The sequence below is a fragment of the Oryctolagus cuniculus genome, chromosome 10 (assembly GCF_964237555.1).
Source record: "Oryctolagus cuniculus chromosome 10, mOryCun1.1, whole genome shotgun sequence".
NCBI lineage: Eukaryota > Metazoa > Chordata > Mammalia > Lagomorpha > Leporidae > Oryctolagus > Oryctolagus cuniculus.
The window spans coordinates 54,741,625-54,768,675 of record NC_091441.1 but is presented as its reverse complement, the minus strand read 5'-3'; the positions used below and the strand labels follow the sequence as shown (position 1 = coordinate 54,768,675).

General features: G+C 40.5%; 1 protein-coding gene and 1 long non-coding RNA gene across 10 annotated transcripts in view; one reads left to right on the top strand and one right to left on the bottom strand.

Moving 5' to 3' along the window:
* The window catches only part of LOC127492305 (uncharacterized), a 69,506-nt gene extending 55,619 nt beyond the window's left edge, over positions 1-13,887 (bottom strand). For both annotated transcript variants that reach the window (XR_007921510.2, XR_007921509.2), the window contains exon 1: positions 11,941-13,887. This is a non-coding gene — a long non-coding RNA (uncharacterized lncRNA). The remainder of the gene's footprint in view (positions 1-11,940) is intronic.
* RBBP8 (RB binding protein 8, endonuclease) overlaps positions 1-27,051 on the top strand; it is a 106,705-nt gene that overhangs the window by 7,378 nt on the left and 72,276 nt on the right. For 4 of the 8 annotated variants that reach the window (XM_008261135.4, XM_051851353.2, XM_051851348.2 and 1 more), the window contains exons 1-2: positions 14,244-14,380; positions 17,658-17,862. In XM_008261135.4, coding sequence (XP_008259357.2) covers positions 17,754-17,862 — 109 coding nt within the window. In that variant the 5' untranslated portion in view covers positions 14,244-14,380; positions 17,658-17,753. Of the gene's footprint in view, positions 1-13,696; positions 13,793-13,955; positions 14,083-14,243; positions 14,381-14,678; positions 14,867-17,657; positions 17,863-27,051 lie in introns of those variants that run through there. The other 4 variants (XM_051851350.2, XM_070050397.1, XM_070050398.1 and 1 more) reach the window with 3 other exon arrangements.

The window sequence follows — 27,051 nt, the reverse complement described above, 5'->3', positions numbered from 1 at the left end:
TTTTTTTCTACAGTAAAGCAAGCACAAGTAAAGAGAAGAAGGAAATAACGAGCTTCCCAGCGAACTCTCCAACCAACTCTCCAACTAAGCCACCACCCCCCCCCGCCCCGAACTCTCCACCAGATCGGAGACAGTAGTTGTCCCAGAAAGTGCAGTTGAGTCCCCTTTTATAGTCCTCTTCCACCAATCCGTGCTCCGCTGCCCGCGTGCTGAGCACACCGCTTTCTTCCAATCAGAGGTTGGATCAGCTCCTGCAGCTCGTTAGTCAAATTGATGAAGCAGCTGAAGCTGCTGTGTAAAATTTGTTTACTCCCTCTCAGCGCCATGTTGTGGGAGCCGGGCCCTGCTTCCCACAGTTAAAGTAGCTAATGAACTGAAGAATCAAATAAGAAAACAAATGTGGAGTACACAACAAATAAGAAATTGGGACGGAGGTCGGCGCTGCAGCTCACTAGGCTAATCCTCCGCCTTGCGGCGCCGGCACACCGGGTTCTAGTCCTGGTAGGGACGCCAGATTCTGTCCCAGTTGCCCCCCTTCCAGGCCAGCTCTCTGCTGTGGCCTGGGAGTGCAGTGGAGGATGGCCCAAGTGCTTGGGCCCTGCACCCCATGGGAGACCAGGAGAAGCACCTGGCTCCTGGCTTCGGATCAGCACAGTGCGCCGGCCGCAGCGGCCATTGGAGGGTGAACCAACGGCAAAGGAAGACCTTTCTCTCTCTCTCTCTCTCTCTCTCTCTCACTGTCCACTCTGCCTGTCAAAAAAAAAAGAGAGATTGGGGCGATAACACTCTGCTAAACAAAGTCAAGTAATAGATACTACTTTCTTTTAACATTTTTAAGCTTTATTTGAGAGGAAGAGAGAAAGAGAGCAAAAGTAAGAGAATGCACTCCCATCCCATGGTTCACTCCCCAAATGCTCTTAATTCCTGGACTGGGCCAGGATGAAGCCAAGATTCAGAAACCTAATGCAGGTCTTCCACATGAGTGGCAAGTACCCAAGGACTTGAGCCATCGCTTGCTGCCTCTCAGCGTGCACATTAGCAGGAAGCTGAAACTGGGAGCCAAGCCAGGACTCAAACCCAGGTATTCAATTTGGGATGCAGGCGTCCCAACTAGTGTTTTCACCACTAGGCCAAACACCTACCTCTAGATATTATTTTCAAAAGGAGGAATCAAATACACTCAGGTCTTCATTACATTAGCTCAGATCATAGTTAACTAGATACCAACATTCCCTTTCTTAGACTTGAAGCTGAATGGATCATAAATCAATGTTAAATAAATTATTTCTTAGAACCACAAATTACTGAAATAAATGAATAAATTGGTTTTTCCTTTCTACATACTTTAGTTGTCAGGCTAGATGATTTTTTAAATTCCCTGCAATATCTCAGATAGTAATTATATAATAATACTACCTACATTGCCTAAACTTAATTAGATAGATCATGAGATAATATATGTAAAAGCATTTAACAATTGTAATTTAATCCCTTTCACAACTGCATACCAATTTAACAATTTCATACATACAACTTTAACAATTGAAGAGATCTAACTAGCTGTTGTTTTTCAATGTATCTACTATTAAACAACAGTTTCTCACATTGCTTGGATACATATATACATAGAATTTTTGGAAACATATCACAGAATTGTTGATATAATTGAGATGTGTATACATATCATCATTTCATTGATAACAAAAGTACAGAGAAGTTAAATTATTATTTAGAATTAAAAATTAGAATACATTCAGCACATTAAATGAAGCTTCTAGTGCTTTTCCAATACCAACCTATACAAATACCTTATTATATACTTGAAGTTTCCAGAACTCAGAACGATTCTCCTCAGCAGAATCCTTGCAAAAGCCTTCTACCTGGAAAACCTGCTAACACTTTACTCCTAATAGGCAAGCAGTTTTTCCAAACTTAGGAAGTCAACTTAAAGAAATTTCAAATATATACTTTAATTCTTATAACAACCCCTTTGGGCACAGTAAGTATTAACAGTCTCATTTTTCAGTTGGAGAAATAAAGACTTATTGAGGAAACATGTAGACATCTTTCAGCTCAGGACATCTTACATTAAGGCTGGGAATAAGATTAAGTGTCATCACTGATTATAGAACATGATCACAATTTTGGGGGGAGCACTTGCTGCTCTGATTTCTTCTGAGATTATGACATAATTCAACACCTTTCAAACTGTTTGCTTATTTAGTTTTTAATTTAAGAGGCAGAGACAGAAAGGCAGGGAGAGACAGCTTCCATCTACCTGTTTACTTTTCAAATGCCTGCAGTGCCCCTCTGGCTAGGGCTGCTGAAGCCCAGACCCAGGAACTCAACCCAGGTCCCCCTAGAGAGTAGCAGGAATGCAATTACTTGAGCCATTACCAATGTTCCTGGGATATGCATTTGCAGGAAGCTAAAGTCAGAATCGAAACTGGGCATCAAACCTACATACTCCAATATAGGACACAGGCATCTTAATTGCTAGGTCAAACACTCATGCCCCAATCTATTTAATATTTTTATTTTCTATTTTTTAATAAGTATAAATGTACAAAGTACAACTTTTGAATTATAGTGGCTTTTCCCCCATAACCTCCCTCCCACCCGCAACCATCCCATCTCCCACTCTCTCTCCCATCCCATTCTTGATCAACATTCATTTTCAATTATCTTTATATACAGAAGATCAACTTAGTATATACTAAGTAAAGATTTCAACAGACTGCACCCACACAACCGCACAAGATATAGAGTACTGTTCAACTAGTAGTTTTACCGTTAATTCTCATAGTACAACACATTAAGGACAGAGATCCTACAAGGGGAGCAGGTGCACAGTGACTCCCATTGTTTATTTAAGAATTGACACTCTTATTTATGACGTCAGTAATCACCTGAAGCTCTTGCCATGAGCTGTCAAGGCTATGGAAGCCTCTTGAGTTCACCAACTCTGATCTTGTTTAGACAAGGCCATATCAAAGTGGAAGTTCCTTCCTCCCTTCAGAGAAAGGTACCTCCTTCTCCGATGGCCCATTCTTTTGCTGGGATCTCACTCACAAAGATCTTTCATTTAGGTCATTTTCTTTTTGCCACAGTGTCTTGGCTTTCCATGCCTGCGAAACTTTCATGGGCTTTTTAGCCAGATCCAAATGCCTTAAGGGCTGATTCTGAGGCCAGAGTGCTATTTAGGACATCTGCCATTCTATGAGTCTGCTGTGTATCCTGCTTCCCCTGTAGGATCATTCTCTCCCTTTTAATTCTATCAATTATTTGCAGACACTGGTCTTATTTGCGTAATCTCTTTGACACTTAACCTATCTTTTTGACCAATTATGTACTTAAACTGATCACTTTAACTAAGATGGCATTATTACATGCCACCTTGATGGCATTGAATTGGAATCCCCTGGCACATTTCTAACTCTACCATTTGGGGCAAGTCCGATTGAGCATGTCCCAAATTGTACATCTCTTCCCTCTCTTATTCCCACTCTTATATTTATCAGAGATCACTTTTCAGGTAAGTTTCAACACTTAAGGATAATTGTGTATTAATTAAAGAGTTCAACCAATGGTATTAAGTAGAACAAAAAAAATACTAAAAGGAATACAATTGTAAGTTGTTCCTTGACAGTCAAGACAAGGGCTGATCAAGTCATTGTCTCTCATGGTGTCCATTTCACTTCAACAGGTTTCCTTTTATGTGCTCAGTTGTCACAGATCAGGGAGAACATATGATATTTGTCCCTTTGAGACTGGCTTATTTCACTCAGCATATTTTCCAGATTCCTCCATTTTGTTGCAAATGACCGGATTTCATTTTTTTATTGCTGTATTCTATAGAGTACATATCCCATAATTCCTTTATCCAGTCATCTGATGATGGGCATTTAGGTTGATTCCATGTCTTAGCTATTGTGAATTGAGCTGCAATAAACATTGAGGTTCAGATAGCTCTTTTTTTTTCCAGTTTAATTTCCTTTGGGTAAATTCCAAGGAGTGGGATGGCTGGGTCATGTGGTAGGGCTATATTCAGGTTTCTGAGGAATCTCCCAACTGTCTTACTTAGTGGCTTTACCAGTTTGCACTCTCACCAACAGTAGGTTAGTGTCCCTTTCTCCCCACATCCTAGCCAGCATCTGTTGTTAGTTGATTTCTGAATATGAGCCATTCTAACCAGGGTGAGGTGAAACCTCACTGTGGTTTTGATTTGCATTTCTCTGATGGCTAGAGCTCCTGAGCATTTTTTCATGTGTCTGTTGGCCATTTGGATTTCCTCTTTTGAAAAATGTCTGCTAAGGTCCTTGGCCCATCTTCTTATTGGGTTGTTTGTTTTGTTGCTGTGGAGTTTCTCGATCATTTTATGGATTCTAGCTGTTAATCCTTTATCAGTTGTGTAGTTTGCAAATAATTTCTCCCATTCTGTTGGTTGCCTCTTCACTTTCCTGACTGTTCTTTTGCTGTAAAGATACTTCTCAATTTGAGGTAATCCCAATTGTTCATTTTAGCTTTGACTACCCATGCCTCAGGGGTCTTCTCCAGGAATTCTTTGCCTGTTCCAATGTCTTGAAGGGTTTCCCCTATGCTCTCAATTAATTTGATGGTGTCATGGCATAGATTTAGATCTTTAATCCATGTTGAGTGGATTTTTGTATATGGTGTAAGATAGGGTTCTTGTTTCATACTTCAACATGTGGACATCCAGTTTTCCCAGCACCATTTGTTGAAGAGGCTATCCCTGTTCCAGGGGTTGGTTTTAGCTCCTTTGTCAAATATGAGTTGGTTATAGTTGTTTGGATTGATTTTGGGTGTTTCTATTCTGTTCCATTGGTCTATCCCAATCTATTTAATTTTAAACTTACTATAGGAGAGAATCCACAACTCAGACCTGGGAAAGCTAATACAAACAGTTTTGCTAATTCCATTAAAAATCAATTTATATTTATCCCTTAAATGTACATACCTACTATAAGGCAAATAGAAAGAATATATGTGCCCAAATTACTAAGAAATAAAATTAATACAAGAAAGTCTAAAAAATTAACTGGTGTGGCTCGCAATAGCACTTAACTTAGACTGACATCAGTTTATTTTCCTCTCCTCAATCATGAGACTACGTTATTGCTAGCAAAACTAAAAGCCTTTTACTAACCTTTTGCAATGTAAATTTTTTGAAAGTAAACAGAAATATCTACTGAGACTGTAAATTAATCTTCAGGTAGTAAGTTTTAGTGAAAATTCATAAACATTATTTTCTCAAAAACACTGAAAAAAATAAAGATTTTATTATTTATTTATTTATTCATTTATTTGAAAGGCAGAGTTAGAGAGAGAGGGAGAGACAGAGATCTTCCATCCACTGGTTCACTCCCCAGATGGCCATTATGGGTTGATCTAAAGCCAGGAGCCAGGGGCTTCTTTGGAGTCTCCCACATAGGTGCAGGGGCCCAAGCACCTGGGCCATCCTCCACTGCTTAACCAGGCACACTTGCAAGGAATACAATGGGAAGTGTAGCAGCTAGGACTCAACCCAGCACCCATATGGATGGTGCCACTGCTGCAGATAGCAGTTTTACCTCCTATGCCACAGTGCTGGCCCCTAGATTCTATTATTTAAAAACAGCTTAATGTACTGAAGAGAATGCATGGGGATGTGTATAACATACTGTCAGAAAACTGGGAACCAGGATCTACATCTTGAATCTACTGGTTTGTACCTAAAATATTAAACAAAATTTCCAATCTCTGGGAAAAGACGAAAACTGTACCTGCTTTATCTTTATGACAGTAATTTTATGTTCAAAAGAAAATATACATAGGAAAAAATTACTTGGCATTTTATCATTGTTAATTAATTTTAATTGTTAATTAATTAATTAATTTCCTATCAGTATTAAACAAGACACTTCTCAACTTACAGGAATTTCAGAGTACTATCAATAAATTTAAAAATGCAGTTATTTTACAGTATATATTATCTATACAATAATCTAGAAAGTTTAGATAAGTCTGTACATAGATGAGAAGGAAATACTCCTGACTATAAAAGAGCATTAAAATCTCCTCTCTTTTATTAGTTTATATTTCAAATTCCTTAAAGCTTCTGACCATGATTGATCAGCCAAATCAAAATATTTTTTAGAGTAAACAGGAGCTCTATTAACAATTAAGTTTGAACAATAGGCACTAACCTGGACTATTTTTAGTAAGCCATAACATATAAGAAGCCTACTTTTAGGAGAAGGATGCCTAGTTTAGACCAATGATCCTAAATAGTCCACAAAAACAGCCATCAAGAGTATGAACTGAATTAAAACATAATCTTGATGTAAATTTTTAATGCTTCTGTTTAAAACTTAAGTATAAACGAAAAAATACTACCTAAAACACAGTCTCTTATAAGAACTGAATTTTGAATACACAACTTCTTGTATTTACCTTTGGAAAAGTTACTATCAAAGCTTCCTTAACCATAGACTAATACACAGATTAGGAAAAGAAAAAAAGCCAATATTTTATTTCTTTTAAATAATATTTTATTCTTTTTTTTAAAGAAAGTATTCATTTATTTATTTATTTGAAAGCCAGAGTGGGAGAGAAAGAAAGCTCTTCCCCCCCACTGGTTCATTCCCTCAATGCCCACAATAGCAGAGCTGGCCAGGCTGAAGCCAGGAGCCAGGAGCTCCATCCAGGTCTCCTTCATGAAAGGTAGAAACTCTAAATACTTGAGCCATAATCTGTTGCCTCCAGGCACTTAAGCAAGATGAACTGGAAGCAGATAAGCTGGCACTCGAACCAGTCACTCTGATATGGGATGTGGGCATCCCAACTGGCAATGCCCTTTCAAGCAAATATTGTAAATAAGGTCTATTTTTCTGAAGCATAATTAGAATAGGAAAAGACTGAAAAACCTTTGTGTTCAAAGATATATCTGTAATTTGTGAATTGTGAGTACACTAAACAGCACAGCTACTTGCCAGCATTAAATAAATTAATCAACTCACAAATGGAAAAATTACCACTAAATATGAATCATTAGTTTTTTTGTTTTTGTTTGTTTGTTTGTTTTTTTGACAGGCAGAGTGGACAGTGAGAGAGAGAGACAGAGAGAAAGGTCTTCCTTTTGCCGTTGGTTCACCCTCCAGTGGCCGCCGTGGCCGGCGCACCGCGCTGATCCGATGGCAGGAGCCAGGTACTTATCCTGGTCTCCCATGGGGTGCAGGGCCCAAGCACTTGGGCCATCCTCCACTGCACTCCGGGGCCACAGCAGAGAGCTGGCCTGGAAGAGGGGCAACCGGGACAGAATCCGGCGCCCCGACCGGGACTAGAACCCGGTGTGCCGGCGCCGCTAGGCGGAGGATTAGCCTAGTGAGCCGTGGTGCTGGCTGAATCATTAGTTTTTAACAGTAGACAGTGTATACTACATGTTTCCTCTCATGAACCTACTAAACACTGCTTTAATGAATAGACTTCAAGTAGCAGTGATTTGTTCCTACACTTAGTCTTTTATAATATTTTCAATTACTGTAAATAAATGTCATTTCCACAGCTTCCATCATGGTAGCATTATACATATGTACACAGGAAAATTCAGAATATTTAAGTGAATGGATAAAATGGTAAAGACTCATTTTTCATGATTATCCAAATAAAATAAACTTTCCGCTATAGTTTTAGTGATCACTCTTAAGTTCTTTTATCATTTCTCCAGCTGTTCAGTTCTGAGGTTTGTGTAAATACCAATGTTAGAGAGAAAGCCTAATAGGCTAACCACACAACAAAATTCCTGGGATTCGTAAGCCTACAGGATGCACAGATAAGAAATACTACTCAAATAGTCATTGCATTACAGATAGATGACCTGGAAGACACAGATGTCCTGTTCCACTGATGAAAAATCATTTTGTAAATAACATATCCGTAACATTTTTTATCAGCCTATCATCACCTTAGACTAGGAAACTATGAATAAACTTCTTCATCAAGCATAAAGAGATATTTCCTAAATTGAGCAAATTATATAGCCAGTAAAACTTTGCCAATTATTAATGTGAAATGAAGTAGCTCAGTCAATGATGTCTAAAAAAAATAATGTCTAAAAATGACTTTAAAAGCTTATAGAGGGAAATAAAGATGGTATTAAGTCCAGTGCATCTATCATAAAGTTCAAAATAAATCTCGTTTATCTTGGGAATTGGCTAGACTATATGAGGCTACTCTAATTGGAAAGCAACATGTAATCTTTAATATCTATTATAAGCATATAAATGAACACCTAAGAGTCTGTCAAAATAAAAACTATGATACTGACATACTCCGTGAATGTTAAATATATTTAAAAACAATTATAAAACTGTTCAACCTAACTGGAATCTTGGCACCATCAATGCAAATCATGAACAAAGCATTTTGGCACGTGAGGCAAGATCACTAAATGATGTATACATCCACCCACAAACATCACTTACTAATTACTCTAAACAAGTTTTTAAAAATTAAGTTAAGGGTTCATTTAAGTTGGCACAAATATTGACAGTTAACATTTTCTCTTGCCTTCAAGCTTTTCCTCCCCGCCCCTCTCAGCTTTTGTCCTGTTATTTAGTTCTGACTGCCCAAGTAATAGGTCACCCCATTTACCATTTACCACCCCATTGGTGTGGGTTCATGCTAGAAGTGCTAGAAAGTATGTAAATAACAATGGGCTTAATAACTTAATTTTACATTTTGTGCCTGGAAAGATACAGGCACTCAATGCTAGGGTGAGTGGGAAGTGAGGAAGAATTGGAAAACACCCAACACAAACATCGGAAATAGTGTTAGACTAAGAATCAGATACTGGTGTCCTAGTCCTAGCTCCATTTTGGTTCTTTGGGTAAATGACATAACCTCATTTGTTCATTACATATGCTAGGCCAGTACAGCAGCCACTATTCATATCTGACTTTCAGCACTTGAAATGGGGCTAGTCTGAATTTTGATGTGCTATAGAGGTAAAATATACACCAGATCTAGAGGACTTTAGTATGAAGGAAAAGGATGTAAAAAAATCTCATTAACTTTAATTGATTATATTTAAATAATGTTAGGTAAACTGAATTAAATAAAATATAAGTTAAATTCACATGTTTTTTACTTTTGAATATGTGATTAGGAAATTTTAAATTATGTATGTGGTGCTATGGGATAATTCTGTGCCAAGAACTAAAAAAACCTGAAAATTATAAAGAAAGCATAGTGTCTGACATGAAGGAGCCCACAAAGATAATTACAAAATAATGTCGTTAAGTACAGTGTTAAAGATATGTGCTAAGGGGTTAGCAGAGTGGAATGAGGGGCATTTGTGGAAGCGAGTAGGAAGGAGTAAAGAGATGTTAGGTAGTCTTCTGGAAGAGGTTTACCTAAGCTGAGACTCACAGGATAAGTAGAAAGGTGATGTGCAAAAGATGAAGGTGGAGATAATTACAAGAGAAAAGGATTATATGAGCCAAGACAAAGAAATAGCAAAGGGGAGAGAGAAATAAAAGCAGTTTATTGCTGATAAAGGGAACTAACAAAATGTATAGCAGAGCATGATGGGCTTCTGTGGCATTTTAAAGGGACTGAATTTAAACCTTCAGGCAGTAGAGAGTTGTTGCAGGGTTTTAAGCAAAGGAGTGGCAGGATAAAAAATAATGGTTTAAATCTGGGACAACTGTGTAGAAATTTGCTTAAGGAGAACAAGACAGGAAGCAAGGAGGTTGTCAAACAGGTAATATTCAAAGACTAAACTAGGACATTAGGAGGGAGGGAGAAGGAAATGCACTAAGTCAAAATTACATTTAGGAGGTAGCAAACAATGACTGAGTTGCTCTCACTCCATGGAAAGGAGAGTAAATCTAAGATGATGGCAAGACCCTGATATGTTCTGGACAGGAGAGAGTGATGTTCTGACAATTTTAAAGAACTACTCTGATTGCCACTAGAGAACACACTGTAACAGAAGAACAGTGGGAATTGAAAGATAATTAATTTTTTTAATTAGAGGCTATTCCTATTGAAAAGCACGATGTGGAAAGAAGGAGGCATCTTTTCTGAAGGGAGGAAGGAACCTCCACTGTGATATTGCCTTGACTAAATAAGTTCAGAATTGGTGAACTCAAGAGGCTTCCATAGCCTTGACAGCTCATGGCAAGAGCTTCAGGTGATTACTGACGTCATAAATAAGAGTGTCAATTCTTAAATAAACAATGGGAGTCACTGTGCACCTGCTCCCCTTGTAGGATCTCTGTCCTTAATGTGTTGTACTATGAGAATTAACGGTAAAACTACTAGTTGAACAGTACTCTATATCTTGTGCGGTTGTGTGGGTGCAGTCTGTTGAAATCTTTACTTAGTATATACTAAGTTGATCTTCTGTATATAAAGATAATTGAAAATGAATGTTGATCAAGAATGGGATGGGAGAGAGAGTGGGAGATGGGATGGTTGCGGGTGGGAGGGAGGTTATGGGGGGAAAAGCCACAACAATGCAAAAGTTGTACTTTGTAAATTTACATTTATTAAATTAAAAAAAAAAAAAGAAAAAGAAAAGTGTGATGTGGTTTGGGCCAGGGTGGATACAAAGGAAGTGGTGAGAATCAACTGGGACTTTGGTTGTATTTTTGTTTAAAGATATATTTATTTATTTGAAAAGTGGAATTACAGAGAGGCGGAGGCAGAGGCAGAGGCAGAGGCAGAGAGAGAGATTGATTTTCCATCCACTGATTCACTCCTGAGATGGCTGCAATGTTTGCAGGTGGTCCAGGCCGAAGCCAGGAGCTTTATTTAGGTCTCCCAAGTGGGTGCAGGGGACCAAGCACTTGGGCCATCCTCTACTGCCTTCCTAGACCATAAGCAGAGAGCTGGATCAGAAGAGCAGCAGCCTGGATGCTAACCGGCACCCATGTGGAAGGCCAGCACTGCATGCGGCAGCTTAACTCATTATACCACAGCCGCTAGCACTGAGTATTTTTTCTGCAAAAATGCTATTAATTCACAGGGTTGAGAAAGGCAAAGAGAAATTTAGGGAGATCATACCTGTTGTGCTCAATTTTCTTGTTTAATCAGGAAGTTAGGGTATCTGCTGAGAGTGAAAATACTGTACAAAAACTTGAGGAAAATAGTGAAGGTTTGGAAGACAGCAAAGGAAACAGGAACTGAACAAAGGCTATTTTATTGATGCTTTACATGTAAGATCAGGGAATTTTAGTGACATCAATCTACCCTGATTTATGATCTTCCCTTCATAACACTCAATTACCAGTTGTAGGAGTTAAGCACAGATTATACAATCAAGAGTTGCATTTGTAAGATGTCTTGAATTAGAGGACTTCAAAATGTACGTGCATTATTTCAAGAAACCTAGAGTTTTTACTGCTTTTACATAATTTTTGAAGTTGTGGTTAAGTATATGTGACAAAAAAATTTTACCATTTTAGCCATTTCACAAATTTAAAGTCAAGCATCCAAAACAGGGGCCTCCTATGGGTTATAGAAGTGCTGGGACATTAAAAGCCCATGCCTGACGATGACAGTGCAGGGCCTGAAGTGGTTTCGAGTCCCAGCTTCTGTTGCCTCTGTATGGAAGCAGCTTTGTCCTTCCACCTGTCTAACAGTCCCTACTGTATTCACTTCCCACGTATCCCAAAATGGAAGAAGTTCAGGAAGCACTGTTTTAAACCTCAAATATGAGAAACCTGGTATTACAAAGAGTTCAAAGTAACTGCTTCTCTGTTAAAGATGTTTTCTTAATCTTTGAGAGTTTATATTTCACCATGTGGATCTTAAAGCTTCTTGCTGGGGGCAAATATTTGTGAGTACATCCACATCTCCATTGTTTAAGTGATCATTATAAAATCTCACTAAGAAGTCTAAGAATTTTGAACATATCCAAAGATTTCCACTTACATTAAAAACAGAAATCCACCAAGGAATGCCAAGTTCATTCATTTTATCCAGAGTACTGACAATGGCAGGCACTGGGTTAATTTCTGGAGATAAAAAGATAAACAAAACATTGTTTTTGACTTCAAGAAACAGCCTACTGGGGAGACTGAATTAAATAATTAAAATGGTTCAGAGTGTAATATGGGGAATATACATAGTACTACAAGAGGATCTAATAGAGAAAATTAGTGGAATAAGACAAAAAGGGTAAGCTAGGCTTGGTGGAGAATTACAGGCAGAGGCAACAACATGCAAAGGCCTAGGAGATACTAAAAAGGCCCGCAAGGCCACGTGACAGAATATGTTTGGAAAGGAAGTTGGAGAGGTAGTAGACAGTTCAAAGGGGGCTTTCATCAGAGTAACAGGAAGACACTGAAGGGGTTTAAACAGCATAATAACATTATCAGATTTACTTTTCAAAATAACAGCAGCTGCAGTGTAGAGGAGTGTTCTCAAAGTGGCATACTTTAAGGTGGGATGTTATATTTTAATTCTATTTTTTCTTCATCTTTTAAAAAATCTTTAAAATGTAATATTCAGTGTGTTAGCTCCAAAGTACTACTTATAGTTAGCTTTTATTAAGCACATACTATGTATCTGAACACTATATATTTGTTCACATACATTCTTCATTTAATCTTCATTCTCTGTGAGGCTGATACTCTTACTAACCTCATTTTACAGGGAGAAAAGAATAAGACAGAAAAGTTAAGCAGAGCTGATGGTCACTGCCAGGAAGTATCAGACAGGATTCAAACCCAGGAGATCTGGTTCCAGAGCCTGCAACTCATTCATTAGAATTTGTACCATTTTTCACTAGTACATGCATACAATTAAATATCAAATAATACATGAATTAGTAGTAGATGCTCAAAATTCAACACCAGTGAAGAGAAAGGGTTAGGTGGGTTAGTTGGTCTGGTGAACATAACATAACCTGAGAGAGGCAGAGGATGGATTTAGATGATTAGAAAGTAAGACTGACAGGACTTGGTGATGGATTGCATATGGAGATTAAGGGAGAAGAAAAGTGTCAACATGATTCTTTGGATTCCAACTTGCATAAATGGATTAACTAGTGAGTCTGGCAGAAGCCATAGGAACAGGTTGTCATTCTACTCAGTTTCTCTGCGGATGACAAGGACGCTGTTCTTTCCATTCACTATTAAACGACCAACTGATCACGGGATTTTTGCATTTATAACAAAACTCCGCATTTCCATTATAAAAATTTACAAAGTGTTATGAAATCTTACTAGACTTGGAAATGAATGACAGTATTACAGGGCTATGACGGTTCAGCACCGACTTCCCTGTGGCAGTGCTATTATAGTACATAAATGTCTTGTCATGGCCAATTCAAGAAGTTAGGATATTTAGCTACCCTTCTCATCTGGGAAGAAAGGAAAAATTACCTTTATGCTTTGTCCTTACGATTTTTTACTTCATTTTTAAAAGCTTATATAATAAAATCTCCATCACCTTCCAGGGTCTTTCAAGTATTACCAAAAAAGTATTGTAAAAGATACTGTGTTTTATTTGTAGAATTTCTAATGATCTAAAAACATTTGAGAAAAATCAAGATAAATAGAATATACTCAGTTGGATTATCAAACAACCAACCAAAGGAAAATCTGCCTTGCTTTGGAAAACATTCCCCAATAGTAGGTCGTCCCAACAAGTAATGCTGGTCGCTTCCGATTTCTTCTCATTGCAGGTTTGCCAGAAACTCCGCATTTCACCGCGGCAAAATCAGCATTTCGAGACCCAGCGCGGCCAACCAGCCCCGCCGGGTTGCATCCCTCAACCGCAGGTAATGATGGCTACAAGGCTCAGAACTACAGCAGCCTTGCCCGTGCTCATTCCCAAATCAGCTAATTTTATTCTCCACCGGGCACAGGTGACGCACGCACACACGCTTTCCCTGAACTGTGCTTTGGGCCACACACCGTTCAGGTAACTTCCACGCTACACCGAGGACTTGAAGCACCCAGACCCAAGGGCTCGAGTTTGCCTCAGGACACCCTCAGAACGCAAGCGGCGAGCCCAAGCTCCAGCCTCCGTCCCCGCCGCGGCGCCCCGCACCACACAGGGCGCTCCCGGGTGAGCGCGAGCGTGCGGGGCGCCTCCGGAGGAAGGGGCGTGACGCCGCGGGAACTCCCGCGTGACGTCGCGCGGGCGCCCGCGGGGGGCGGGGTCGGGGCCGTCTCTGAGCCGGGCCGGCCGCCCTCCGGCCTTCCCCCACCCCTGGGAAGCGCAGGCTGCCCCTGCCTCGGGCGTGGCAGCCCGCTGAGGGGAAGGGGCGCCAGAGGAGAAAAGCAGCGGCCGTCCCTCCGCAGCCCCGCGAGGGCGTCTGCGACCCTCCGGGGACTTGCGAACTCTCGAGGCAGTCTTGGAAGCTGTGAGTAAAGAGCAATCTTCCCCCTCAACCCGGGGCGCTGGGTCGTAGCGGCGACTTCCGGTCTGGAGCGGCGCGGTCAGCAAAGAGATTTGGCTCCTGGAGCCGGGGAGGTGGCCGCAGGGCTCTCGGCCAGCGTCTGAGGAAGGAGGCTGGACCCAGGCTTAAGCTGGAGGAAGCGGCGCGCGGCGGGAAGCCGAGCTCGCGCCGCCTGCTGCGTGCCGGTCTCCCGCGCGGGCTGAGGAAACGCCTCCCGGCGCCGCGCCCGCCCCGCGCATGCGCCCAGTGCGCCGCGCGCTTTTCCGACGCCTGTGGCGCCGTTCGCGGTCGGAGCCTTTACCCCGGGCGCGCGCTGGGTACCTACGGGCGGGAGTTTGCTGGGAGGCCGAGGACCAAGGGGCGCGGGGCGGGAGCCGCTGCACCTGGGCGTTTCTGGTGGGAGGTCGGCACCCGTCCGCCAGGCACCTGCCTTCCCTGTGTGAATACTAGGTGAGGTGTGAAGTGCATCGCTCACCCTCAGAGTGGGGGTCACCCTGTCCAGGGTTGCGCGGACGGACGTGGATTCTGTCAGGACAGGCTTCGGAGCCCGGAATGCCGCTGGGCGTGCATTCCGGAAGATGAAGGTGCATTGTGCCGCGAGTAACGGTTCAGTGCCCAAAGAGATGCCAATCAAGGGCGCTGGGCCGGCGGCTTAGGTGGAGAGGGTTTTGTGAGCCGGAATGGGCGAGTTTGGCATTGATGACTGTTTTATGTGGGTAACAAACAAGGCACCTGTTTGAAGCGGCCTCTAAAGATAGGTCTCTTAAAGGACCCACATTTTGCACTCTTGAGGTTAAACTGATATAGTGAGCAGTTTTAAATTACTGGTTAAAGTAATTAGACCTGTATTAATAGAAATAATTTGTTTACTTTTGTTGATGTTATTCTGCTACGCAGAAATATTTTATAGTTATTAGACTCCCAACTTAGACATAGTGGTGCCCTACCTGTGTCACCTTGGGTGAGTCGTTTAATCTCACACCTGTTTCCCTAACTCTAGAATGAAATTGGTAATAGGAGCTGTTTGGTAGAGTTGGCCAGAAGATTAATGAATGTAAAATGGCAAATCCCTGTTTAAATATTTGATCAGTGGTGGTTTTTATTGATAATAATATAAGCCTCTTGGTTTAGAGTTAAAAAGTCGTAAAATACTAGCTTTTGTGGAAACAGAGCTGTAGTGATGTAGTGCGCCTAATTCCACTTTAAAAAAATTATTTAATTATTTATTTATTTGAGAGGTAGAGTTACAGAGAGAGAGAGAGAGAGGGAAAGACAGAGAAAGGTCTTCCATCCCCTGGTTCACACTCCCTAAATTGCCGCTGTGGCAGCAGCTGGGCAGATCCGAAACCAGGAGCCAGGAGCCTCTTCCGGGTTTCTTATGTGGGTATGGGAGCCCAAACATCTGGGCCATCTTCCCACTGCTTTCCCAGGCCACAAGCAGAGAACTGGATCAGAAGAGGAGCAGCTGGGACACCACCCCGTGTCCATATGGGACACGGTATCATAGGCAGAGGCTTAATCTACCAAGCCACAGCGCTGGCCCTCTAATTCCAAATTTTTAAAACTTTTACCATGGAAATAAACCTTACCCAAGAGAGACTAGAATTATCAACCCTCCTACGGCTCATCCATTGCCCAACTTCAGTATTGTTAGAGGTCCTTCTTAGTTTGTCTCCCCACCCAGCACTCATTTTTTGTTTGTTTTAACCTGGAGTATTTTTAAGCAAATTCCAGAGACTATGAGAGATACATCAGTATACCTATAAACACCTCAGTGTGTGCGTGTGTATGTGTAAATAAAAGATAAGGCCTTTTTTTAAAAAAAAAAAAAAAAAAAGACCAGATCATTACCCAAGAAACAAGAAAATTAACAGTAAGTCCTTAATATTATCTAAAATCCAGCAAAGACTCAGTTTTTGCTGGGTTTTGTTTGTTTTTTTAAGATTCATTTATTTGAAAGTCTGTGTTAAGAGTTTTTCCATCTGCTGGTTAACCCCACAGATAGCTGTAATGGCCAGCGCTGAGCCAGGAGCTTTTTGCACACCTCCCATGTGGGTGGCAAGAACCCAAACACCTGGACCATCTTCTTGCTGTTTTTCCTATGCCATTAGCTGGGAACAGGAGCAGAAGTGGAGCAGCTGGGACTCATGGAATACCAGTGGCCATATGGGATGCCAGTGTTGCAGGCTTTACTTGTTATACCACAATGCCAGTCCCGTGTTGGTATTTTTATTTAAGAAGTCTTAATAATTTTTGAGGCGCCTAATAAAAGTATGTGTTCATTTCTGTAGTGCTTTTCAATTTACCAAGTGGCTTCACAGATACTCTTGTTCCCTTTAGAAATTGTATTGCTTATTTTAGCTCCTTTATCAGATACCTCAACAAATAGTTAGCAAGAGACACAAGTCAGTTTGGGTATTTGTTAACCATGATAGGACATTGTCTAAGGAACCAGATGTGACGATTCACTTGCTAATCATTTTCTTCATGGTAACTAGTTAATGATTTCCGTTTAAGAACACCTGTTACAATATGTATTAATCCACTTGAACTTCATAATATCCTGTTGTTTCCTTCAAGAGCTACATAAGTAATACACTTATTCACCTTTAGTCAGAGAGACACAGTAGCCTTACTCTTGTACCTCTAAATCTGTTTCTGTATTCACAGATCTTTACAATGCCTGTATCTTACTGACTTGTGCTCAGAAAGCTATAGAAATCCAGTTGTGTGCATATACAGTAATACTGTCTTGCCATTTTATAGCATGTCTTGGTATATGCATGTATATTTGTGGATGCTTTTTAAATAAGAAATATTTCAGGATGTTTTCCGGTTTTTGGCTTAGCATATTATGTTATTCTACATCAATTCAAAGTTAGGAAAGCAATAAATTCTTTGGTAATAGTAAGTCAGCATTGACTATTCATGATTATAAGCCTCACAATGTCAGAGTCCTTTCAATTTAACATAAAATACATAAAATAATTACTCTTCTATGAGAATAAGAGAAAATTTGCCTGTAAATTTACCTTTCGTAAAGACCAAGTAACTGAAATCAGAGTTTTTCCTCACAATAATTGTCTTTTCTCATTCTCCTCCATCCCCTCCAAAATACCCAAAATGATTGCTTGTAAATAAATGAGGGAATCAAGAATGGCTGGGTTTGTGTTTCATCCTGATTTTAAATTACATAAAGTTAAAAAGCATGCATCATATAAATTGTAATCTGTCATTTCAGGTATTTCAGCTGCCTAAGACAACTTCACACCAAATAATGTAACAGAAAAGATCAGAAAACATTAAGCAAATAGAAGTGAGGAACATTTTAAGCAAAATGAACATTCCTGGAAGCAACTGTGGAAGCCCTAATTCTTCAGAAACATCTAATGACTTTAAGGACTTTTGGACAAAGTTAAAAGAGTGTCATGATAAAGAAGTACAAGGTAAAGTCTTCTCTTACATCAGGTGGGAAACAGCTGACCTGCAGGCCGAATAAGGCTGATGAGATCTTTTGGCGCTCCCAAGGCAACCACAGACAGAACTTGAAATTCAGTAAATCTATAGCTTACTAATTTCAGTAAATCTATAGCTTCATAATTTTGAATGGCCTGTAAATGATGTTATAAATATCCAAATGGCTTTTGACAAAAAAAAGGTTTCCTTGTTCCTGTCTTCAATACTTAAATATTTACTGTGGTTCTATATATAGGATAGAAGAAAAGCTGTAAGTTAGTTGACTGAAAGTCTGGACTTAAATTCCAGTTCCATTTACCTGCTTGCTCTGTGCTCTTGGCCAAGTTATAGAACATCCAAACTGAACTTGTTCTGCAGAATTCTTTGCAGGAATATTTACACACATAAAGATACTGAAGTAATTTGACAAACCTTTGGGAATGTGTTTGTTCCTAAGCACTGAGATACCTATTGAATGGTAGTTTTGACTTCAGAGAACCTAAAAGAACCTACAGCCTAATAGAGAAAATCACATAAAGAGAAATTGCAACAGTGAAATAAGAGCTGGAAAGTTTTAAATGAAATTCAGTGAGTATACAGAGAAATATTATTTGTGTTCCAACATACTCCATAGAAAGGAATTTCTATTAGAGTTAAGCTCAAAGTTTGATATTAATTTTTAATATACTTTATGATTTTTGCCATAATACACTTTTCTCAAGTCTGGGAAATGCTTCTTATAACATTTATGTCTTAATTATTGTAATCAGATTTAATATTATTGGGCTTTATACCTTAAATATTACACTGGCCGTTAAAAAACCGATCCAGCTGAATCTAAAGTTTTATGTGTGAGTTTATATTGGGCTTTCCTATGTAAAAGTTTCTGTCCAAACTTCATAATAGTCTTGTCATTAATTAATGAGTTCCAAAATATGAACCCCCAAAGTAATGTTGCAAGGCCCAGTGTACTTGGAGACACAGTGCTTGTGTTATCAGGGCTGGCTATATACCATTCCAGCTATACAGTGGGATACAATGAGAAACTTTTTAAAAAATTAATTTTAAAGTTGTATTTATTTGAAAGTGAGAGACACATGAATGCAGGCACAAAGATCTTCATCCAGTGGTTCACTCCCCAAATCCTCACAGGGAGTCTGAAACTGAATCTGCGTCTTTCTTTTTTCTTTTTCTTTTTTTTTTTTTTTGGACAGGCAGAGTGGACAGTGAGAGAGACAGAGAGAAAGGTCTTCCTTTTTCCATTGGTTCACCCTCCAGTGGCCGGCGCGGCCGGCGAGCTGCAGTTGGTGCACCGTGCTAATCCAAAGGCAGGAGCCAGGTGCTTATCCTGATCTCCTATGGGGTACAGGGCCCAAGCACCTGGGCCATCCTCCATTGCACTCCCGGGCCATAGCAGAGAGCTGGCCTGGAAGAGGGGCAACCAGGACAGAATCCGGTGCCCCGGTGTGTCGGCGCCGCAAGTGGAGGATTAGCCTATTGAGCTGCGGTGCCGGCCATAATCTGGGTCTTTCATGTGGGTAGCAGGAAGCCAACTATTTGAGCCATCACCTGCTGCTTCTCAGGAGGCACATTATCATGAAGCTAGAGTTGGAAGCAGAGCTGGAACTCAAACCCAGGTACTGATATGAGATGTGAGCATCCCAAGCAGCATCTTGCTGCATCAAATGTCTGTCTCTACTCTGAAAAACTCAACAGAAGTTTCACATATGAGTTTCTTTTTTATTGTCTCCTTTATGAGTTTAAAACTACTGATCTCCAGGCTGGCACCACGGCTCACTAGGCTAATCCTCGGCCTTGCGGCCCCAGCACACCAGGTTCTAGTCCCAGTCGGGGCGCCAGATTCTGTCCCGGTTGCCCCTCTTCCAGGCCAGCTCTTTGCTGTGGCCCGGGAGTGTAGTGGAGGATGGCCCAAGTGCTTGGGCCCTGTACCCCATGGGAGACCAGGATAAGTACCTGGCTCCTGCCATCAGATCAGCGCGGTGCGCCGGCCGCGGTGGCCATTGGAGGGTGAACCAACAGAAAAAGGAAGACCTTTCTCTCTGTCTCTCTCTCACTGTCGCCGTTGGAGGGTGAACCAACAGAAAAAGGAAGACCTTTCTCTCTCTCTCTCTCTCTCTCTCTCTGTCCACTCTGCCTGTCAAAAACAACAAAACAAACAAACAAACAAACAAAAGCTACTGATCTCCAGGGGAAAATAGAGAGGAAGTAAAATAGAATTTGAATGGTTAACACAGCTTAGAGGGGCTGGTGCTGTGGCACAGTAGGTTAATCCTCCGCCTGCAGTGCCGGGATCACATACGGGCACTGGTTCTAGTCCCGGCTGCTCATCTTCTGATCTAGTTCTCTGTATATCCTGGGAAAGCAGTGAGAGATGGCCCAAGCACCTGGGCCCCTTGCACCCACATGGGAGACCAGGAAGAAGCTCCTGGCTCCTGGCTTCAGATCAGCCCAGTTCTGGCCATTGCAGCCATTTAGGGAGTGAACCAGTGGATAGAAGACCTTTCTCTCTGTCTTCCTCTCACTGTAACTCTACCTCTCAAATAAATAATTAAAAAGTCTTAAAAAAAAAAAAAGCTTATTAAGTTCTTAGTTTCCATGTATTTTTGTGGGGGAGGGGAGGTAAATATTAGTTAAATGTCCAGCTACATTCTTTCACATGTGGATATCTGGTTTTCCCAGCATCCTTTGTGAAAAGACTATCCTTTCCTTTTTGAATAGTCTTGTACCTTTGTCAAAAATCATTTGATCAGGGGAGGCATTGTGGCATAACATCCTGGGAGGCAACAGATGATGGCTTGAGCCCCTGCCACCCATGCAACCCTGTGGGAGTCCAAGCTCCTGGCTTTGGCCTGGTGAGTGAATCAATGGGTGGAAGATCTCTCTCTGATTTGCAAGTAAATGAAAATAAATAAACATTAAAAAAAATCATTTGACCCCACATTTGAGTGTTCCATTTTGACCTCTCCATTTTCCTTTGTTCTACAAGTGTCCATATGGCAAACAATTGTTTTGATTTCTGTAACTTTTTGTAATTTTTGAAATCAGAAAGTGTTACACTTGAAACTTTGTTCTCTTTAAGATTTTTTGGTTATTCAGATTTCTTGGGATTGCATATGAATTTTAGGACAGGTTTTTCTAGTTCTGCAAAAAGTAATGTTGCAATTTTAATAGAGATTATATTGAATCTGCAGATTGCTTTTGTAGTATTCACATCTTAATAGTAAATCTTACAATCCATGAACATGGAATGTATATTTACTGGTGTCTTCTATAATTTCAGAAACTTTTTGTACTCTTCAGTCTCCTTGGTGATACCTATTAAGTATTCCTTTTTTTATAATGCTATTGTAAATGGAGTTCTTTTCTTAATTTCCCTTTCAGATTGTTCATGGTTAGTGTGTAAAACATAACTAATTTTTTTTAAAGATTTACTTATTTATTTTAAAGAGTTAGATAAGAGTGAGAGATCTTCCATCTGCTGGGGCACTCTCCAGATGTTCGCAATGCAGGGCTGAACAAGGTGAAAGCCAGAAGCCAGGAGCTTCATCCTGGTCTTCCACATGGGTAGCAGGTGCCCAGGCACTTGGACCATCCTCCTCTGCTTTTCCCAGGCCATTATCAGGGAGCTGGATAAGAAGTAGAGTAGCCAGGGGCCAGTGCCGTGGCACAGTAGGTTAATCCTCCGCCTGTGGCGCTGGCATCCCATGTGGGCGCCATTTCTAGTCCCGGCTGCTCCTCTTCCAGTCCAGCTCTCTGCTGTGGCCCAGGAAGGCAGTGGAGGATGGCCCAAGTGCATGAGAGACCAGGAGGAAGCACCTGGCTCCTGGCTTCGGATCGGCTCAGCTCCAGCCATTTGGGGAGTGAACCAGCGGAAGGAAGACCTGTCTCTCTACTGTCTGTAACTCTACCTGTCAAATAAATAAATAAAAATCTTAAAAAGGGGGGGGGGGGGGTAGTAGCCAGGACACAAACCAGTACCTGTATGGGATGCTGGCTTCACAGTGGAGGCTTTATTTCCTATGCCACAATGCCAGCACTACCACCTACCCCCCTGGCTGATTTTTTGCATGTTAACTTTGTATTATTCAGCTGCCTTGAAAATTTCTAGCTCTCAATGATAGTTTTTATGAAGAGTTGGAGTTTAAATTCTTCTGTTCTTTTACCTGCATTCTTTACCGCTCTGTGATGCTTTCTTTTTTCTTTGATGGATCATGCTGACCCGTGTTTGTGTTAAAGTCCTTGTCTGGCATGCAGAACTGCTGGTGCAATCAGAGTATGATGTTGTTCATGTAGACATCCAACTATCAACAGAATTGGTTCTTGTTTTTTCTTTCCATTTAAAAAATTCCCGTTTTTTCTAAAAATGTCAAAACACAAAGTAAAAATGAAATGTTTTATCCACTACACCAAAAAAAGTAACCATTTTCATTATTTTTTGTGTGTGAGTTCTTCCAGAGTTTTCTGAAATATGAATATATGTTGGTTTTATTTCAGTTTTAAGCTTTTTTATTTTAGGCAATTTTTCACATATAAAAATAAAGATGATAATATAAGAAGTTCTGTATACTCAGGGTCAATTATACCATCATGTGGCCAGCCTTGTTTTACATAGTTAAGTATACTTGACTGACTTATCTACTTTTCCCTTTTCTACTCAGTGATTTTGAAGTCCCTGACATAATTGCATCTATAAATACTTTACAATGTATTACAGGTTGTCTTTTTAAAACAATTATCATACTAGCAAAACTTCAAATTTTCTCAAGTTATCTCAAGTCTTACAGTTGTTTACAGTTTGTTTATATCTGTATCTAAACGTATCTCCACGTTGCATTAGAGTAATGTTTCAATTTTTTCAGTATAAATTTGTATTTCCCTAATAGGAGAGATTAAATATTTGTATTTGTTTTTCTTTGAACTTTTTGTATATTTTATTATCTTCTTGAGTTGACTTTTTCCTAATAATTTCTTTCCAAGGCAAATTAGTTGACTTTAAAGATCTAAAAATATAAATTTTTATTTGTTGTTAGTAATAAAGATCTAATTTTTAAGTAAACTATGTTTTTGTTTTGTTTAAAGATTTATTTATTTATTTGAAAGAGAAGTCCAGGTTACATAGAGAGAGGAGAGCAGAGAGAGAGAGAGACCTTCCATCCACTACTTCACTGCCCAATTGGCCGCAACGGCCACAGCTGTGCCAATCCGGAGCTAGGAGCTGCTTCTGGGTCTCCCCCACTGGTGCAGGGGCCTAAGGACTTGGGCCATCTTCTACTACTTTCCTAGGCCATAGCAGAGAGCTGGATCAGAAGTAGAGCAGCTAGGACTCAAACCGGTGCCCATATGTGATGCCGGCACTGTAGGCGGCGGCTTTACCCGCTACACCACAGCACTGGCCCCCAATAAATTGTTTTTGATCATATGTCTATAGACAAATATTAATATTTTACATTAATACTGCTTTTCTTTTGACTATCCAAATTTTATCCCAGAAAGTGGGATAAAGTAAATAACTTAAGAAAGGATTCTGGGCCGGCGCCGCGGCTCAATAGGCTAATCCTCCGCCTTGTAGCGCCGGCACACCGGGTTCTAGTCCTGGTCAGGGCACTGGATTCTGTCCCGGTTGCCCCTCTTCCAGGCCAGCTTTCTGCTGTGGCCCAGGAGTGCAGTGGAGGATGGCCCAAGGCCCTGGGCCCTGCACCTGCATGGGAGACCAGGAAGAAGCACCTGACTCCTGGCTTCGGATCAGTGCGATGCGCCGGCCGCAGCACGCCAGCTGCGGCGGCCATTGGAGGGTGAACCAACGGCAAAAGGAAGACCTTTCTCTCTGTCTCTCTCTCACTGTCCACTCTTCCTGTCAAAAAAAAAAAAAAAAAAGGATTCTGAGTTTTAATGATGATTTACCATTCATTTAGTGAATTGTTACTGAATTATGTGTTAGGTATGATAGCATTATGAAGATGTAAGAGTGGAAAAGCCACTGGATATTTTTTGACAATTGTTTTCTTTTTCAAAAAAAAAAAAAATTAGCTGAGAGAGAAAGAGGCAGACAGAAAGGGAGAGCGCACATATAGTAGTTTACTTCCCAGATGTCTGCAGTGGCCAGGGCTAAGCCAGGGCTGAAACCAGGAGTTAGGAATTCAATCAGGTCTCCTGTGTGAGTAGCAGGAATGCAGTTGAGCCATCACCAGTGCCTCCTGTGGTCTGCAGGAAACTGGAATCAGGAGCAAGAGTTAGGAATCAAACCAAGGTACTCTGCTGTGGAATACAAGTGTCTTTTTTTAAAAAATACACTTAATTGAAAGTCAAAGCATCAGAGAGAGAGATATCTTCCATCTGCTAGTTTACTCCCCCAGTTGGTTGTAACATCCTGGGTTGGGCCAGGCTAATGTCAGGAGTCATGAACTCCATCTGGGTCTTCTACATGGGTGACAGGGGCACAAGCATTTGGGCCATCATCTGGTGCCTTCTCAGGCACATTAGCCGGAAGCTGGATCCAAAGCAGGGTAGCTGGGACCTAAATTGGCACTCTGATACAGAATGCCAGTGTTGCAAGTGGCAGCTTAACCTGCTGTGCCATAATACAGGACCTAATATGGACATCTTAACAAGTGGTATTAACTCTTTGGATAAGCACCTATCCCTGTATTCATTTTCTTTAGGAAAATATTTATACAGAATAATTATATAATTAAATGATAATAAGATACAAGACCACTAATAATAATGATGGCATAAGCTACATGTGCTCTTTTAGAACTGAGAATAGTAATCAATCTTACAGCTTCCACTGAAGAGGTATCAATATTTTCCTTTGGTTATGATGATGTGAGCCCAGCCTTCAGGTATACCAATAAGAACATCCTCAAGTTTAAATTGTTGCAGGAGTATCATTGCTACATATTAATTTTAAAAATTTACTCTTTTAGCAAATACAAGTTTTTGAAATAATTCAGTAGGACCATATATACTTGAGGTTTTAATAAACATTTGATAACTGAATTAGCATTTTACAACCTTCAAGTGTAAAGTTGTTCTTTATCCTAAAAATGATTACTTAGAGTTGTCTTATCACTGATTTTAGTGAACTCATTACATTTTTATTAAGCTTAGTTCCTATCTCAGTCATCTTACATCTCCATGGCTAAAAGTGGTTGGCCCATAGTGACAAATCAGTAAGTGGTCTAAAAATGGATTCTATGGTTTATAGCTAGATCAGTGGAACTTTTTCTTGAACTTTAGTTTTTAGAAACCTGTAGTATACGAAAATGTCAACAATTGTGTCTGAAGCCATGGAATACTCTATTACCTGTCTACTTTAAATTTTTTGTTTTGAGATAATATTCTAGCAAGTTGCTAAAGGAAATGTAAGTCACCAGTCTGCAAGAATGATGTGTTTTTGTTTTTTCTTTCCTAATTTTAAAAGAAATACACATAGATTATTACATTTTTGTGATCATTGTATATATTGTTTTCTTTCTGGATTATTTTTAAAAATTTTTTAAGAAGATTTGTTTTATTTATTTGAAAGACAGAGTAACAGAGAAAGGTAGAGACAGAGAGAGAGAGGTCTTCCATCGCTGGTTCACTCCCCAGATGGCTGCAATGGCTGGAGCTGGGCTGAGCCAGGAGCTGGGAGCGTCTTCCAGGTCTCCCACATGGGTACAAGAGCCCCAAGACTTGGGCCATTCTCTGCCACTTTCCCAGGCACATTAACAGGGAGCTGGATTGGAAGTGGATCAGCCAGAACTCGAACTGGCACCCATATGGGATGCCGGCTGCGTCTTTAACCCGCTGTGCCACAACAATGGCCCTTTATTACTATTCATACTGTACTTACTATACGTAATTATCATTTCAGAATTGTTGTCATACTTATTTAAAACTAGGCCAGTTTTAGTTTTTGACTCTTAATTTAACAGGTATAAAAGATTTAGGGGATTTGTTCTTTATTTTCATTTTGCAAGGTCTACAAGGAGACTATTTTATGATGAAGAAGCATCAAGGATATAAATTATATACTCTTCTTAAAAATTTTTTTTATTTATTTATTTGAAAGAGTTGCAGAGAGGCAGAGAGAAAGAGAAAGAGACTTTTATCCACAGGTTCACTCCCCAGATAACCACAACAGCCAGAGCTGCGCCAATCTGAAGTCAGGAGCCAGGAACTTCTGGGTCTCCCACGTAGGTGCTGGGGCCCAAGGACTCTGGCCATCTTCTACTGCTTTCCCAGGCCGTAGCAGAGAGCTGGATGGGAAGAGTAGCAGCCAGGACTCGAACCAGCACCCATATGGAATGCCCACACTACAGGTGGCAGCTTTATCTGCCATGCCACAGCGCTGGCCACTAAATTTTACACTCTTTACCAAAATAATATGCCATATTCATCAGAATTATAGAATATATGTAAAACTCAGAAATATTACATAGTGGATAATTCTTTTCAATTATGTGCTATACCTAAATAGTTTGTACTCTGAAAACCTTTAAGGGAGAAATATAGCAGTTGTTGATGTATTGATTAGTATCTGTATGTTTTATGAATGGTAGATACTGCATATATATGTATCAGCTGATGAAAGAAGATAACTTTTGGTATCTTACATATATCAGATTATTTTTCCAATTTCAAATCACTTAATGATTTTTTTTTCTAATTTTAAAGGTTTATTTATTTGAAAGGCAGAGCAGTGGAGGGAGAGAGAGAGATACAGGGAGATCTTGCATCTTCTGGTTCACTCCCCAGATGGTCACAATAGCCAGGGGGTGGGCCAGGCTGAGGCTAAGAAATACATCTAAGTCTCCCACATGGGTGATAGGGCATAAGTTCTTGGGCCATCTTCTGCCTTCCCAGGTGCATTAGCAGGGAGCTGGGTCGGAAGTGGAGAAGATGAGCCTTGAACCTGTGTTCCAGTATGGGATGCTGGAGTCACAAGCGGCAGCTTACCTCAGTTCTCCACAATGCCATTTCCACTTAAGAATTCTTGAAGTGTTAAATGAATAAGCATTATTTTTTAAAGAAAATGGAAGGCCGGAGCCATGGCTCACTAGGCTAATCCTCCACCTCCGGCATCGGCATTCCAGGTTCTAGTACCGGTTGGGGCGCCGGTTCTGTCCCGGTTGCTCCTCTTCCAGTCCAGCACTCTTCTGTGGCCTGGGAGT